Source organism: Rhea pennata, chromosome 5 (genome assembly GCF_028389875.1).
Source record: "Rhea pennata isolate bPtePen1 chromosome 5, bPtePen1.pri, whole genome shotgun sequence".
In the NCBI taxonomy this organism is placed as follows: domain Eukaryota; kingdom Metazoa; phylum Chordata; class Aves; order Rheiformes; family Rheidae; genus Rhea; species Rhea pennata.
The window spans coordinates 52,227,296-52,245,119 of NC_084667.1; the positions used below are offsets into that span (position 1 = coordinate 52,227,296).

Here is a 17,824-nt window from a genome sequence, read left to right on the forward strand (position 1 = left end):
AGTTATTGCTTTGATTATGTTCAAAACTAAGCTGTTTTCACAGGCATGTATAACTGTTCCCTGTTAGCGATTTACCTTTGAGGTCAACATGAGGTCATGCTGTACCTTGCTAATGTCCAAAGCACATGTGTTTGGGCCATGCAACATTGTTCCTCCCTTATCCTTCAAGCTTCTAGCATTTGGGGGAGAGATCCTGATAGGTCCTTTAAAGAAGAGTGTTCAAAAAAGCAAATATTTCAAAAGTCAGGTTTTAAACTCCAAATCTGAATCTACGAATGTAAAACAGGTGCTATGAAAGAGAAAGTACTACACTAATGATAGGAAGCTTCTAAAATTAGAAATAGCGCTCAGTGCTGCCCTGAGGTGTATAAATTAAACAGTCCAACAGCATATTATTAAACTGTATGTATTAAAATTCATATACTGTGACTGGGTGGGGCCTTTTTGGTAGAACTGAGAGAAAAATAGTTATAGGCCTTAATTTGTTCAAATATTAACTTGAAATATCAATTTCTGAAACAAAAACCAAACCTTTTTTTACATATTCTACTATCTTTTGACACAGCTATTGTTCTTTTATTGTATTTTCCATATCTGTTACCTAGATAAAAAGTAAAAACTAAAATAAAACAAAAAACCCTTTGGAAATGCTTAGCCCTCCATCCTGGCATCAGCCAATCTTAAGTTATTCATATAGCTCCCCAACTGCTTCTCCTTCAGCTGGGGGGAGGTGAGGAGGAGGAAGGGACAGAGGTAGGGAAGTAAAAAACCTAAGACCAAACTTTTCCCCTCCCATTTGCTACCTGTCCAGAGAATAAAGACAATGCAGCCAAAAAAAGATTTAAGAAAACAACTTATAATGTTGATATATCAACATAAATGGATGAGACCCTGTCGTTTAGTTAGCTACGAATTCTGTAGATCATCTTGTCTCCACACTGTGTAATAAAATTAAGCTCCAAGATACTGCAGTGGCAAGAAACAGATTGGGAAGTTGTATACGAAAATATATAGTGGTACAGCAGAACCCTTATGACTCAGGTATCTATCACTAGAAAATATCTTTCATTTGCGAGAAGCAAGGCCCACTAAAAACATTTCAAAACATGCAAGCTGATTATTTGTAGTTTGTTTGACAAACAGTTATAAGTTATATATTCTTACTACTAGACTGGTGGTTCTCATTTTAAATTATATTAACTTTTTAAATTTTTATAGAAGATTAAAAAGAATAGAAATTTAACAACTTATCTTTTACCAAATATTTTAACTTTTAATATGAAAGATCTGAGTTCTGAAACAACTTTTGGAAGTTATCCTTATTTCTTTCCAAAATTAATATCTGAAGTATTTTCTTCCCTTGCAAAATACAATGTTTAAAACTCTAACAACAAATTTCAAGTTAAAAAAATATATATTTTATTAAATCGTTTCTTATCATTAAATTTCCCAATAAAAACTAGTAAGTTACTGTAAGTCATAAATAGATATTTATAAGTAGAAAACACTTTGGGATACATTTGTAATGAGGTTTATAAAAGTTCCAGCTTCCACACTATGGACAATAAGTACTTGCATCCCTTAGCTCTTGCTTCTTTTTTTCTGCTTAAAAGCAGCCTAGTGCTGAAATTCAATGCTGAATAGAGCCAAGAAGAGGAAAGCAGATGATTATCATAAGCAATGTTCTAAGCAAGAAATTAAGCAGTGAACTGGAACACAGCATTAGATAAGGGAAAAAAGGGAACCCATTGAGCATTTTCTTCATAACTAACCTTGATGTGCTGTTGCATATGCCAGCTTTTATATTCCAGAAGCCAGCTTAGAATTGTTGCAGGGAGTTGATATCAACTATCTACAGTTTCTTATTTAACCACAGAAAAAACAGCTTAAAAGACTTCAACATTTCTCAGAACATTAGAAAAGACAACTGCCTGAAAGCAAAGCCTTCTGAGTCCTGTAAAAATCGATACAGACTTGCTTTCACTAAATGCCGTGCAGAAAGCATTGACTTCAGACAGTCAAAGTCGTGGAGTCTGGACACCTATTAGATACATCTCCATTTATGCTGTTTTGTTAACTCACAAACCACACCAATTACCTCTAGCTGTTAGAAAACAGAACATGATTTTTATAGTATTAAGTTCACCAGGAGCACTTAGGTAAGCTTCCTGTCAAACATGCATTTTCCAGGGAGTTACGAATAGTCATTATCAGAATGCACTAAACAATTTTAAAACTATTTCAAAGAACGTTACTCCAACATCATTGTTACCTTTTTTGTATTGATGATATCTTATTATAGCTTATAAAAGTCATTTTAAATTGTACTTCAGCATTCACGTGTGAAATCACATTTCACTCGCTGAATATGCAGTCCAAAAACAATTAAAAACAAGCACAACCAAAATCCATTTTGTATCATCTTGATTTTGGCCCCACAAATTTACAACTCACGTAATTTTATAACATGAATTCAAATTACAGAATCCACATTATTAATACTTTCATGTTATGAGAAGTAAAATAAGAAAGGAAGTTATTAAATGACAGCTGAAGTTGGATTATCTCCTTATGAATTCACACCAAACATGCATATTTTGCCAGTATTCTCGAGCTTAAGGACTTCTTCTGGATCGCAAAATTTATTTTGTTCCTCATTCTGGAAGCATACCTTAAACGCTAATTTCCTCGTTTGATTTGCAAAACTCTAAACAATTATACACTAAAGGAAATAAGTAGGAATGTGGCTACCCCATCTCTAATAACTCTGAATATGACAATGCAGCCTTGTCTTTGAAAGCCTGTCAGACCTGTCCCCAGTCAGCAGTGCTTCCATGTTTACAGATAATCTGGAGGCTGTCTTCAGTCTTCTAGTAACCAACAGCTGATTCTGATATTTTTTCCTTACCAAGCTCAGCATCCTTCTTGAATGTGTACACAATAACATTACAGTGCTTAGCAGAGGAATACAAAGTGGCTATTTGGGACAGTTTAGCTGCCTAAGAGTGAATCCACTGATACAAAGTGAATTTCGTTAAGAGAGCCTGAGAATTGAGTAGCCCATCACTGAATAGCCAGATATAGCTATTCACGATAATACGGACAGTCAGACAGTTCACTCTGTTGAACCATTCCCCTATGAAATTAAAAACAGGTGTTATACAACCTTAACTATTTACTCTTTGAGATAAGCTATACACTGACACTGTGGATGTGTCCATATGTATTATCAGACTGTTTCCTTTAAATGCTCTTGTACTACACGTGGGGTAGGCCTCAAACCTTTCCCACTCCACACAGGGTGAGATAAAAGCACAGAGCACAATCCTCCAAGTTCCTTGCAATCATTCCATCAATATTTGAGCATCCTACTGAAATGTAACTACTTTAACTTGCTAGGCCATTTTTAACATCAGTCAGTATGACCCCTGTACTCTTTTCTCCAGAATACCTATTTCAGCATCTCATTATCCTTTTCCTTCACTGAAGAGCAGAGAACATGACCCCCTCATCCTCCCCACCTCTCCCTTCCCCCCCCCCCCCAAAAAAAAAGCTCACACAACCCAGATGCACTGGAAATGCCTGTGATTCAATTTTCTAATACAACCGACTTACCAACAAGTCCTCTTTCCCTGAGGGAAAAATGAATACACATCTGTATTCTGAAACATGGGACAAGTCTGGTTGCCTCATTAGCATTAAAAGAATGAATGAGTCCCTTAGTATCACAATAGTTTTATTTCCATTTGTGAATGGAAACATTCTATTTGAAGTCTAGTATTCCTTCAGTGGAAGAAAACATCTACCATAAAACCACTTTCATGAAGTTCTGTAGGCTCCAAATCTAACATTAACCAAAACAACAAAAAACAAAAAAAAAAAAGGGACGGATGAAGCATGTAGAATGGCTTAAGAGTGCTGAACTGAATAATTTATGTCTTCCTGTCACAAAAAGTAACAAAGCTAAGCTGAAGAGAAAAACAGCCAAAAGAGCATGGGGAAAGGCAAAGAAAAGGCACCAACATCAGACAGACAGGCATTTCCAAAAACCTGGTGGTGAAGATCTGCTTTATTTTATTACATGCACTTGAAAACCTATGTCTGAGAAACAACCTGTGTTTTAATACTCAGCTGAAGACAGCTCCAGACAAGGCATAGGTAAACAACTGGCTGAATGACAGGGCCAAACAGAAAGAGTGGTAAACAAAGTTTTCTTAGCTCTAACTAAGGACAAGATCCCAAGGGATCAGCATTGTAACGCCCTGACAGAGCAGAGAACCTCATTATTTCAGGGACTAAACAAAATCAAACCGAGTCAACCATATCCTTTGCTAATTGGAAAGTGCATCTTATGACTACCATCCTTACTAGTAGGCATGACAGATAGCACATGCAAGTCAAGTGGAAAGAAAGGTCTGAGAATGGCTTTCAGAAATCTAAAGCAGTCTTAGAGCAGATGACGACCACCCATACTGAGAGATCTCGGCCCAAGCAGGCAAGGGCTGATGTGCTGAGTACTTTCCAAGACAAGAGGAACATCAGTGTTGGTGCTCAGTATTTAGGGGAGAAAAAAAAAAAAAAAAAAAAAAAAAAAGATTGCTGCTTAGACCTCTGCAGATAGCCAGAACAATTTATAGAAGTTACATCAAGAGAAACATACAATCTAGACAATCATTCGGCACAAAATGCTCCTATCCATTGTCACAACAAGGACTGAGCAAACAGGATTATGCTATTTGACCATATGAAAATGGGAACAGAAGGAAAAAACAAGAGACCTTAGCAATACACAAACATGCAAAACAAAGCACCCAAATGAAACCCTGAAAGATGACGAAAGAGGTGTGAATATGAGAAAGAATAAGTCTAGATAAAGCTGGCTATCTAGCTACTAGCTAGTACTGGCGAACAACCTGCAAAGAATAACCAGGTATTCTGTCCAGAGTATCTGGCTGAGAGGACTGAGGGATGTATCGAGTATATTGCTTTGTATGTGTGCACTGAGCATAGGGAGAGCCTATCTGCCATACAAATACCCCTCTGCAAAAAGGAGTTGAGCCCTTGTGCTTTTATCTCCAAAGTGCAAATGTAGATAGGGAAACAACTCAAGTGACTTAATGCTGTTATTCTATCATCTGGAGAAATGTTATTTAACATTTAAATATATCAACTCTGAAGTATTTCTTCACCTTGATGAATTATGTTCAAAGATGTGTTAGTGCTACAACTAGCACTTGGATTGTACAGAGTTTATTGTATTCACAATAGCCTTTGTGGAAACACATTTTAGCCAAAGGACTATTCCCAAGTTTTCACTGAAATCATTCTTTTAAGTATTCACAATTTAGGACCCACTTCTCCAACTAAATTAAAGTTCACCTTTGAAACAGATGGCTTCAGTTCTCCAACTATTTAATGCACAAAACTTCGTTCTTAACCAAGCAGGACCACTGCCCTGAATACCAAATCTGACATATTCTGAAACTGTATCATATATTGCATTCATCAGAACCCTGAAACTTGTCTCCTTAAATGAATTTTGCAGCACTATTTTTAAAGCAAAGGTACTCTTTTTCAACTGTTTTTGAATACTGGAGGTGTTCTCTAATAGCTATTCTTTGATAATAAAAGCTATGTTAGGATATAGTCAAGCCATACAGAACTGTGCTCTGAAGGTTTGGGTGAAGGCTTGGGTAACCCTGAGAGTACATAGTTAGTAGTGCATTTCAGAACCATAAACTACACAATGGTAGACAAAAGGCATTTCTCTGCTATTAGAATGCCTTAGACTTTCATTTCCTTGTATTCTGGATTCCTATCAAATAGTCCATGAACTAGATAGCTTAAGAACCACTATTTTAGTGTATTTTGTATTTATAAAGGAAAAAGGGAAAACACATCAGGTACTGGCAATATTTGGTCCAAAGAACAGACACACAACTTTTAGGGTAGAAATGACACCAATGACGACAAATACTTCATCTGTCAAACAACTCCTTTCAGAGTTATATGATAAAATTTAAGGCTATCTCCACTGAGTAATTTTTTTTCTTTTTCCCTTCCTTAAAAAAAGAATTATTGGTCTCAGTCAAGCCACTAGGCTTTTGTGCACTTGGCCCTCACCAACAGATTTGTAAGTAAAGCACGAAACCTGGGTTATATCTTATGCCAATTTCCTCATGATTTGGCATAAAAAATTACCATTTGGGTGATACTGGATAATACCTTAATGCCACACCTTTGACAAATTTAATGTGCATTTTCCATGGTATTATGTATGTATAATCAAAATACTGAATTCAAAGAAAAAAACCAAGTTTTTCTACCAAAAATAATGGGGAAGGGAAAGTCAATTTCCACTGCTGATTCCAAAAGCATAACAACTAACTGAAATTTCACAAAATAAGCCACCTGTTTTAGAGAAAAGCAGTCATTCTGTGTGCAATGAAGTATTCTTTGTAACAATCCTGTAACTGAACTCCGTAATTCAGAAATGCCCAGTTACATAGACCATGACATTGGAATGGAATGGAAGCAAGACAGACAGACGAGATCCTTGAAGACATTCCAGGCTACTTTCAGAACTAACTCTTCACAAGTCCATTGGGAAAATTCTCCAAATCAAAAGAAGAATTACTTACCAGTTATTGTCATTTTTTTGTTAAAGTGAATGAAAGAATAGAATTTTTATATATGTATTTTACACATACATATATGTAAAATATATATTACAAATAATATAATATATATTAATATATGTATAAAAATATAATATATATAAAAATTTTGATTGGTTTCAGCAACATTCCTATGAGATTCTTAGGCTTGACCAAACTTGTTGGTTGGTAAATGAAATTGCTTCATTCACTTAATTGACTTCATCATTATGAAAGCTTCAAAATATTACAACCCAACAAGACAAAAATAATTCTTATTGTTTTTAAGGTACTCTGAAACTACCTGGTAAGCTTCAGTACGGTTTTCAATCTAACATGGTCTTTCTACTCACACAATTCCTCTTCATCGCATAGGTAGCAAAATTTCTCCATGTACCCAAACAGATGAAAACCATGGTTTGTCTAGAGCTCTGCATATTTTGAGGCTTCTATTTAAGCAATCATGTAAGAGGTTATACACCACGTGAACGCATACAGCTTATAAATCATAACAGCTACTGCTAAATTCTGCAAAATACTCATAGCTGTGGATATGTAAAACCCCACAACTGTTTCCTAGAAACACTTCCTGCCTACAATAAATTGCAGGCACCATGCACATAATACATATCACAACAAAAAGCTATTCTCCAGAAGATTTAAAGCTTCAAACCAGCCTTCTGGAACGGGTGAAGTTATGATCAACATAAACACATTGCTCTGAATTTTATTTAGCAAACAAAATCCTAAGCATTCTATAATCTCTATTTTGTTATGAATAGACATTTACAACCGAAGTTTTCTCCTCTGATGCAGGATAACCTTTCTTTCATTACCAGTAGTGTGGAGTGGTCATTTCTTGTGAGATAAAACAACAATAAATGTCTCTGCACGGGCAGTCAAGGGGGAAAGGGATTATACAGAGTAGAATTGAATGCCAGGTGTTAAAATTGCTTTGACACCACAGTATCGTAACTCTTGCTTATCCCAGAACAAGCTAGTGCTGTTTCTAAACCATGCTTTAGAGTAAGATCTACAGGGATGCTTTGCTTTTGGTTCCCAATTTTAGCAAAGGGATTAGTTTGTTGGACTACACAAACTTGTGAGGAGGACCACACTCAACAATCCCTCATTTCTGAGGTCATTAATGTTTCTCAGGTAAATCCACAAAACTACCTCAAAGGCAGTTGCTCTCCTTGCACATAGACTGGAACATAGGGTGCTTCATCTTCTGTGCCAGGAAATACTTCCCTGATGTACAAGGGAGTATAAAAATCTTTATGTACTTTTATAGTACTTAAGGAAAAAAAAAAAAGGCACTATAATACAGCAGATTCTTCACAACAGATTAAACCTTCCTAGGTATCTCTGATACCTGCAGCTAGATTGCTGTGAATTTCCTTCTGTGGCAGGATGATCAACACACTCACTTCACCTAAGAAAATTCTATGTTTTTAAGAAGCATCTCATACAAATTCTAAGCAGAAAATCAAAAGAATAATTTCTACGACCCAACGCTTCTTTTCAGATAGTGTCAACATTGTGCAGTGTTTTTCCTTTTGCGTCAGCTACTACAAGAGAATCTAGCAGAAGTAAAGCCAATCTGCTCAACCAAAGACATAAAATAGATTGTACAGATTACAGACAGACAATAGACTGTATTGGCAACTAACATCTATAGTAGCTTCTCATTAAGAGAGCTTAATGAGTTGCTTAGGAGAGCAACTTTGTCCCAAAACATGCAGAGTACTTAACTTTGTATTTAAGAATATTTAACAGCTTCTGGCATTAACTCAAATCAAATCTGCAGAAGTTCCAACATGCTCTGCATAAATACTTGTAACTGATACCTAAAGCACTGATCCTATCACAGTCCTGGCCACACAGTGATGAACAAATCATCCCAACTGAGACTTCAGTGTTACAATTCCACAGAAGGTCTCACTCGAAAAGGTGAGGCACAAAAACTTCATTTCAAAACTAGAAATGGCAACAAGCAGTAGCAGTACTGGAAACAGCATGCTAACAAGGCAGTCAATCTCTTAGTGCACATCTTTATCAGTATTGATGTAAGAGGAACAGTTTCAGCCATAACAGAATGGCCAATGACCTCTTTCTCTCCATTTTTTAGTTTCACCAAATACTTACTTAACAATACACTTTAAACAGCAGGTATTAAAATCTCTTCTATGCATTTAATAAATTAAAATGATTATCTGGAAATGGACAGAAGCATCAAATCATTCTATTTCACGTGGTCTCTGAAGGAAAACAACAGTAATTAATTGAGAAACATGCAAATTCAGATAGGAAAGGCTAGAAAAGATGTATTATTCTACTGTTCAGGAGTAAAGAGAATGTGACAACTAAGTGCCCATCTGGAAAGTTTCACTGGCTAATAATGAAGTGATATTCTTGTCCTTTCAAGAACAACATATAATCCATTTCTCAGAATCCCCTGAAGTGTCTACAATGGTATGAACAGATGCCAGTATGAGTGCTCTACTACAGAAGCCTCACAGTTACTTTTCATCTGAATAGAACCCTAACTTAGGGAAATTTGTTAAGAGTAAAACTGTCTTCTTTAACTGCTTTTACTTCCAAACAAGTATTCTTACTTCTTTCGACATCAAAGGAGGGAACGAGAACTTCTAAGCCCTCTCTGGGCTCTGTCAGTAGTCTAGCAAATATCATCAATCAGAAATAAGAACAGGCAAACTTTCCAGAAAGCAAGGAATAGTATCACTATCATTTCTATTTTGTATGACTGTGAGTGGATATAACTGAAAGACAGCTCCAGGGGAAAGCACCATAAACAGTGAAAACTTTCTTACAACAACAACTGTATCAGGGCCCCAAGTATACCAACAGGCTTTGCTACCTCTTCCCCAAATTGTAGGGGATACTCACCTGCCTGTATTCAAGATGAGCTCTGACACTGTTCAACTCAGTAACCTACAAAAAATATTGTGGGAAACCTAGCCAGCTGCGTTTAAGTTCAGGCCCTCTCTTCTTGCTCTTTGCTGGGCTGCAGGCATGCTTGTACCTGGCTGCGTATCTTGCTTTCCTTATACCTTATATACCTCTGTTGTCATGCTTAGCTCTCCTCTCACACTACTGCATGGAGTAGCCCCCTCTTCCTCCTGCTCCCTGAGAAACTAAACTGGAACCACAGTTCCTCTAGAAATAGATTACAAGGCTGAGAAACTTGTAGACTATTCCTACTTCAAGAGCAGATGAATCAGAAGCACCTTGTTCAACACTACACATCATGTCACAGAGCTAGAGACATCAATGAAATTTGCTTCCAAAAGAGACATGGAATGAGACTACTGAATTTCTCAAGCAAGCCTGAGATTTGCCTGACAGCAGCTGCTGTCAGAATAGGCACTTGAAGGGGAGAACAAGAATAGCTGAACATAACATATTAGATGCAGGAAACAAAACAGGCGAAGGCACTGCACACCAGTCAGGAAACATGTGCTCTCTACAATTGTGGCCCTGATGTGTAACCCAGTGCAGTCTTCATCTGATACGGTGTGGAGAAACCCTCTTTCAGCGAATTAGATAATGGCTGTATTAGCTTCTGCAGTGTAATTCTTTGATACTAGTAGGATGAAATATGAGGCAAAACAATAATAGGTAAGGAATTCTTAAAACCGTTCCTAGTGATGGATTTGTAAACCAAACAGTTAAGAGAAAACAAAAAAAATAAACAAAAACTCCATCTCTGCAGATAAAAGAAATCAGAAACGGCACATTACTGTGTGGGAGGAATGTAAGCACATATTACTTGTATCCTAGATTAATATTTTGTACCAGGTTCTTCTCAAAATTCCAGTTTCTGGAATACCTGTTTTCTAAAACATCGTATTTTGATAAGAGACAGAGGTAAGAGCATCAAAAAAAGAAAAGGGTGTAGATAGCAAAACTTGAAAAAACACCCCTTGCTTCAAATAGCGACAAAGTTGTAAGGTATAAAAGAGTACTGATTCTGTGAAGAGTTCTACCAGCTTCCATGGCAAAGCCAGCAGAAAGTTCATTTTAAGAAAAGGAATATAAAGGGAAAAAAAAAAGGCACAGAAGATGCCACATAAACATTTATAGTATCAGAAAGCACCAGATGTTTAAGATGGAGGAATAGGAGTAGATGATTTGTTCAAATATAATCCATCTTGTTCTAAACTCACTTTCATATGGTCCTGAATCTCTGGTCATGCAAGTTTTTCACCTGCGGTTACCCAAGTTTTATTGAGCTTTTAAGTATTTGCATTAATTCACGAAGTGATAAACTCACTAGAAACAAACAGACAGATCACTAAAGATGGTGGGTTCTGTTCTCAAAAGATTTCCTCCCCTCCTCCCTTTTCTCTTTCTCAGAAACAGAATTTTTCGAAGTTGATTAGCAATGCACTATTTAAGATTTGGCAGAAGGTATCAGTATACAGGCAAATATTTCTCTTCAAACTATGATTTAAGTGGCATATCACAGTATCCCACAGCAGTCTCTGTAAGACACAATAATTTGCCTAGTAAGAATTCTTAATGACACTTTGATATTTTGGCATCAACATCTGGACAGAAAAGATACTATATCCCAGCCTTCTGCTTTACTGTTCCATGCTGAAAAAAACTCAGTCATCTTTACGATAAGCTTTGAAAAAGGGATACTTCTGGGGCTAAGGTACCATAAGTCATCTTATCTGGTCTTCCAGTCTTCCAGTTCTTACTACAGCCATGTGTCTTTAGAATGTTTGGTATGTTCTCAATATTCAATTTCAGGACACTCTTAACACATCAACAGAAGTATATTAATTAAGTCCATTTCCCTTTCAAAAAAGGGAAATTATGAATAATAGTCCAGATCTGTAACCAACATTAACTACAGTGGACTATCTTTATATTCAGCTAACGCTTTCATACTCTTCATCTTGGCAAAGTGTAAATTTATTGCTTGTAACTGTGTGGCATTTGTACCACTGAACAATTATTTGACCAAAACACAGGTAGGTAGTCATCAGCAGTACAGATTATCCTAATTTATCCTTAAAAAGAACACTCGGTTTTCTGAGACTTACCAAATCTCAAAGCAATTAGACACTTTCACTTTAATTCACAGAGATATAAAAGCTCTTTTAAAATGATTATATTAATAAGCTTATCTACTACATCACATAAGTGAGGTAAGAGTTATACGGCTCTAAATAAAAGTCAGGTGGTAGTCAATTCTCCACGTGTTCCAACTTTGATCACATCTAACCTGTTTAGAGAATATGTATGAATGTCTTTCAACTTCATCTACCAAAAATCCAGACTGGACCCACACATATGAAATATCATTTAAAAATCACAGACTGATTTTCCTTCCAGAAATAAATGTTGGCACAACTACCTAGTGAACTATGAACAAGTAGCAATTTGACAGTGAAAAGCATCTCATATTTATAACTAAATTTCCAATTCTGATTAAGATATTTTTCAAATAGGGAAAACAACACATCTGAACTGTTAACTCAAAGTATCAGACACAGAAATACACAGACATCCACCCAACTCAGAGGCGTGAAATTCGGACAATCCAATCACCTCTCCTTCTGACTGGCTACTCTGATATCAGTTATTACAAAGGCATTTGTGTTATTTTCTGTGCACTTTCAGGTATGACGTCATTTGAAGATGGACAACATTCAGTATTTCATACGTAGTACAAAACCTTCAAAACAAAATTAAGTTCATGTTGCACCAAAATTAAGATGTATACCAACACAGAATACATAAACATTCCACTATGCTTTGAAAGTGGACGTACTTTATGAGGTTTAACTGAGGAGAAAAATGTTAATTGTTATGCAATATCCGATAGTGTAGATTGCTACCGTAATAATTCAATGTGTGATCAATTATTATTTTAAGACTTAAAGATTTCATCTATAGTAGTCTAGACACAGTTTTATGTTTAGTATACTTACAGAATTAAAGGAATACATTCCACACTATCAAAAAAAAGATTCAAGAAAAAAGTAGTAGCATTTTAACAATGAACATTAGAACAAAAGTCAAACCTAATGACTAAGCTAAACTGGTATTAACAAAAATCAAAACATAGCATACAAGTTAGCACACAAGTAGAGCTATTAATGAGATAAAGATATAAAAGTGCCTTAATCAAACATCCAGAAGGTGATAAATATACTGCATCTGAAATAAGATAGTGAAAACGCAAATTCTGGAGGAGGAGATACAGAAGGGATTCAGGGTAAATGAAATGCAAGATTTTTGAAAAACAACACTAAAGTGCAATGAACAGAAGAGTGTTGTAGAAGTTTATATATAAAGTCTGTCAGTCCTATCGCTTTTTTTTTTTTTTTTTGAGATTAATAATTCATTCTAATGACATCTGCAAAGATATTCTACGTCCTTATTAAACAGGAAGTCAACTGAGATGCATTAAAGGTAAAAGTCTTTTTCCAAATTTCCTTGCAGTTGTGAGTTAAAAAAAAAAAAAAAATCAGAAACACTGAACTTAAATTACCTTGAGGGTTAAGACTGAATTCTAAACTTAATGCTACCACTATTACTTAAAAAAAAAATAAAGTAATTTCAGTCTCTATATCTTTTATCTAATCTCATCCTAAGGTTAGGCTAGTCAAATTGTTTGTTTTCATATGATAATATTTCAGTGTAGTTTGAATACTGGTAAGTATTCCATATCTAACTATCCTCTGATACTGGGCTATCCTGTGTGTAAATTTATTTTTATTCAACTGGATGACTCAGGTCTGGCTATTTCTTCCTCTTGAATGCAAATATTAGCATATAAACTTCATTTTAAAGATACAAAGCAAAGGCAAAACAATAGACTTTCATTTATACAAGACAAATTCAGTTTTTACATGAACAGTAGCATGAAACACAAAGTTTTTAAGAAAATGTATATTTTAGAACATTCAGAACAGAAGTATTTGGATTTGTAATGCTATGTTATAAGCACTTTCATGTAATCATTGTATAACAAAAAGAACACTTGACAGTGCATTCTGGTATTCTTCATACTCATGCTTCAGAGCTGCATGGTAGAAATCAATAGGTTTCTGTTTTCCTAGAAGTCACATACATTTGTTTCCTTTCACTCGAACAGTGCTTAGTAAAAGCAGCTTTCCATCTCTAGGTTAGTGAATAGTCAATTAATCTGCATTATTGTTACGGCATTAACTAGTTCACTCTTTTTATTATAAGACAACTTTTCTTAGATTCTAGACTGCCCCCAACTCCTGGAGAGATTTAAAAAGCATCGGATTAAAGCAGGGATAATGAAACACCAAGCTATGTTTTCCAGCCAGTATCTCTAACTACAAAACCAATTTAAATTTATAGACATATGATAAGAAATTCTTACTGATAAGAATTCTAAATATATATCAAAATGATCAGCAATTACAAGTATATTCTATTCTTAACTTAAAAATATCTTGCTTCAGAAAATATAATCCAAACAGCAGGTTATTCAAATAAATGCCACTTCTGTAAGTCTACTTTGTCAATGACAGAAATCATGCAAGCAGCAGTGTGGGCCAGGGAAGAAAGGTGAAGGGGAGAGGAGAAAGAAAAGCATACTGCTCTAGTTGCAAACACTATGCTTTTTCTTATCCATCTTACAGTTGTGTAATGTTATTCACATGTGCTCTCCAACAAACATGAAAACAGATAAAAGGCTATATAAAGTCTGCATAATTATATAGGCAAATGTTACCTCTCAGCAAGTACATTAGTTCAGAAGTCTAAGTTAATAAATGTCTTTCTGAACATGAATCGTAAATGTTCTAGTAGAAGATTAATTGTCTACACAGAGTACAATATGAAATGTCAATTTCTACTCTAATTGGGTCATTCTAATCGTGTTCAAGTTCAGCACCTTAATTATAACGGCATATATGAAAATTGTTGTGACGTACAGGTAATTTCTCAGATTTTGAAAGCAAACATTAAAGTGGTAACTATTTTTTCTCCATAAAAGAAATACTTGAAATGTTTAGTTTTTTTGACAGGGGAGACAGACACAAAATGTGGAGGAGAGTAAGTGAAAATACAAGTAAATGAACAGATTTCTGAGATATATGCTGAAAACAAAATGGTTAAGAGTCAGAGGAAGCAACATTAAATGACTAAAAAGCTAGAAGGCTTTATTTTAAATGACTATAGAAGGAAAAAGAATAGAATCAGATTCACAGTGTGAAGGAAAAACAGGTAAGACTGGCAACTCTGATGCTTATCCAAGTCCTCCTTTTCTCTTGCTGTTTGTATGGGACCTCCTGAAGGTGAACACAGAAGTAATTTTTCCCTAAAGCCATCTGTTTTGAGACTCTAAAAAAAGTCCTGATTAATTATGATATGTTCTTATTACATGGAAGATTTCTGCTTCAACTCTTGCCTTGTGCCTGTAAGACTGTTCCTTTTTCCTCCCACAGGCACAGTAATATAACACAGTTGAGTGTACTCCCCCTTTTAAGCCCAGTACAGCTTCTCTCACAACTCTAACCAGGTCCTACTTTCCTAGCTGCAACTCTTCTTATTGCTCTTTTCTGCTGAAACTGCCTCTCTATGTACTTCTTTGTGCTTCCTCTCTTGCACTGCTCTGACAAACTGCTGTCGAACCCTTGCCGTTCAAGTTGATCCTCCTCTTGGTTTCACTCTACAGTTTAAAAGGAATATACTGACAGTATCTGTACTATTTCTGTGTTTCAGAAAGTAACATTTCCTATCTCCTTTAAAATGATGCCCCCTAAATCCTACCAGATTCCATTTGGAATGTGAATACTTTAGAGGAAGCGTTATCTATTTTTAGAAATCCCCTCTGCTGCTTGTAACAAAATCTTTCAAATCTGCAGTTCCAGATTTCAATCTTGTGATATCTATTGTAAAAGCGAAAAAACAGCCAGTTTTAAATTCTCACAAAAGTAAAATTCTGTGCAACTTTCTTTGGCTCTTTGAAATCTAAAAGGCGTATTTAGATATAAAACTGTATCTTAAAAATAATTAATAACAACCTTAACAGTCAGAGATATCTATGTTTCTGCTATATGGTACTATGTCATATTTGAGAGAAGCTTTTATGCTAAAAGCTTGCAATTAAGCTGACCGAAAGTGACACAAAGATATAAGGAAAAGACAAGATAATAATACAATAATTATTATTAGCACAAATAAGAGTCATAGCACAGCATTTGCCTAGTCACTGCAAAGCATTAGCACAGTCAAGCACTTTAAAAAGGCATTCAAAATGACAATGTAAGTGGTTTTTCAGACTTTTTTGGATCTCTTCTTTCACACAAAAAGGGTGGCAGGAGCAAATATGAAGGAATTTCAGGGAATACTAGAACAAAAACGTCTGACAATGTTGTTAAGTCAAAGACCAATGAATTGAAAGTTCAAAACCCAATAAACAAAAGGATGACTGTAATACTTAAAAATAAAGACTAACAGATTTTGTTCTATGAGGTTAAAGTCTAAAAGGCAAATTTTATCTTTTCTCAAATGCATATATGATTTCAACATGACAGAATTTGGATCTGTGGTCTTGCTGAATTCTGTCCACAATTACTGGAGATACAAATGCTCACCTCATCATTAAGAAACTCCTTGCTCAGACCAAAGTCTGTCAGCACCACATGGCCATCAGAATCAAGGAGAATATTCTCAAGTTTTATATCCCGATATATAATTCCCAACTGCAAACAGAATATAAAAGCAGTATTTCCAGTGTTAACACACCAAATAGACATTGTTAAATGCATATAAATTTGAAGCCATTTATTAAGGTAATCTATGACCAAAAAATTACCTCTAAAAAAGGACTATAATTTTAAAATGTCTTTCAACATATAACAGAGTGACTTGTAAGGACTCAGAAAATACATTATGCATTAAAGTCTAGAAATTTAAAGGACATGCTATATCCTTTGCACCAAGTGTCTGAATACTTTCTTTTGAGTGCAAAATCAAATTCAGTTTCATTAAGAATTAAAATGTATCCCTCTATTACATGTTCTACAGCATACAAGTTTTCCAGCATTATCATGCATGTGTTGTAATGTGTTGTAACATTCTACAAATCTGAAGTCAGCATCAGGTGCCTTGTTCAGTATCTTCAAAAGTTATAGCACCTTTCATCCCTAGAGCTGGGCAGGGACTTGAAAAATCTGTCGTTTAATTTTATCAAAACCAGAACAACTGAGCAAGAGTGGAACAAAACAGTGTTCTTCACACTGACTACAAATTAGTCTTACTGACACACTTAACTCTTTGGTAGAGTTTACTAAAAATTAATAGAAGTAAAAAACAATCATTTGTCAATAATGATAATCTTCGTACTGCAGATACAAACCTGTATCCTTAATCTGGCGCACAGGGACAGAAATTTCGTGGGAAAATATTTCTAGTAATACAACCAATGCATCCCACCAGTAGAAAAAATTACCTTTGAGTTTCAAGCAGTCTAAAAAAACAGTCCTCCTCACTAATTTTATATAATGTAAAAAGAATACTGATGGCATAGTATATAGATCATAGATCCAGGAAAACAGCAGTGCTACAAAATTATTTTACCTTGTGCAGATGTTCAAGTGCCAAAACAATTTCTCCAATGTAAATCTGTACTTCATTTTCTGAGAATCTCTCTCTTTGTGAAAGGTGAGTAAACAATTCTCCTCCATTTATATAGTCTAAGAAAGAAAGAAGAACCATAATTTCACTTAATGACGACTTAATTTTCTTATTGAAATATTAGTGAGTATATTATAGGCTATTAAATAATATGTTCTAGGATCAGTTTTATTTTATTGTCGTTCAATAATATTTCATAAATTTTGTACAATGCTCAATTTATTTCTCAGAGGATTGATGGAAGAACGTGACCAAGTTTTAAAGTAGAAACCAGAAAACCAGAAAAGGAACTTCAGATATCCATAAATTAGAAGACATGTTGTTTTTCAAAATTAGTCTTTTAGTTACTAAAGAAGAGAAAAAGGAAAGGAAAGTAATAGACTAAATCATCTGCAAACATAGCATTTGTACACCCTTAGAAAATATTTAAGAGCAGTGAGCCAGACTGACATAAAAAAAGGCAATTCAAAACCAGATATCAGGCAAAACTAAAAATAATCATCTATGGG

The 17,824-nt window shown here is 35.1% G+C and overlaps 1 protein-coding gene across 2 annotated transcripts in view; it reads right to left on the bottom strand.

Moving 5' to 3' along the window:
- RPS6KA5 (ribosomal protein S6 kinase A5) overlaps window positions 1-17,824 on the bottom strand; it is a 64,524-nt gene that overhangs the window by 25,403 nt on the left and 21,297 nt on the right. The window contains exons 4-5 of one of the 2 annotated variants that reach the window (XM_062576379.1): window positions 17,259-17,374; window positions 16,274-16,381 (exon numbers count right to left, since the gene is read on the bottom strand). In XM_062576379.1, coding sequence (XP_062432363.1) covers window positions 16,274-16,381; window positions 17,259-17,374 — 224 coding nt within the window. Of the gene's footprint in view, window positions 1-75; window positions 204-16,273; window positions 16,382-17,258; window positions 17,375-17,824 lie in introns of those variants that run through there. The other variant, XM_062576380.1, reaches the window with a different exon arrangement.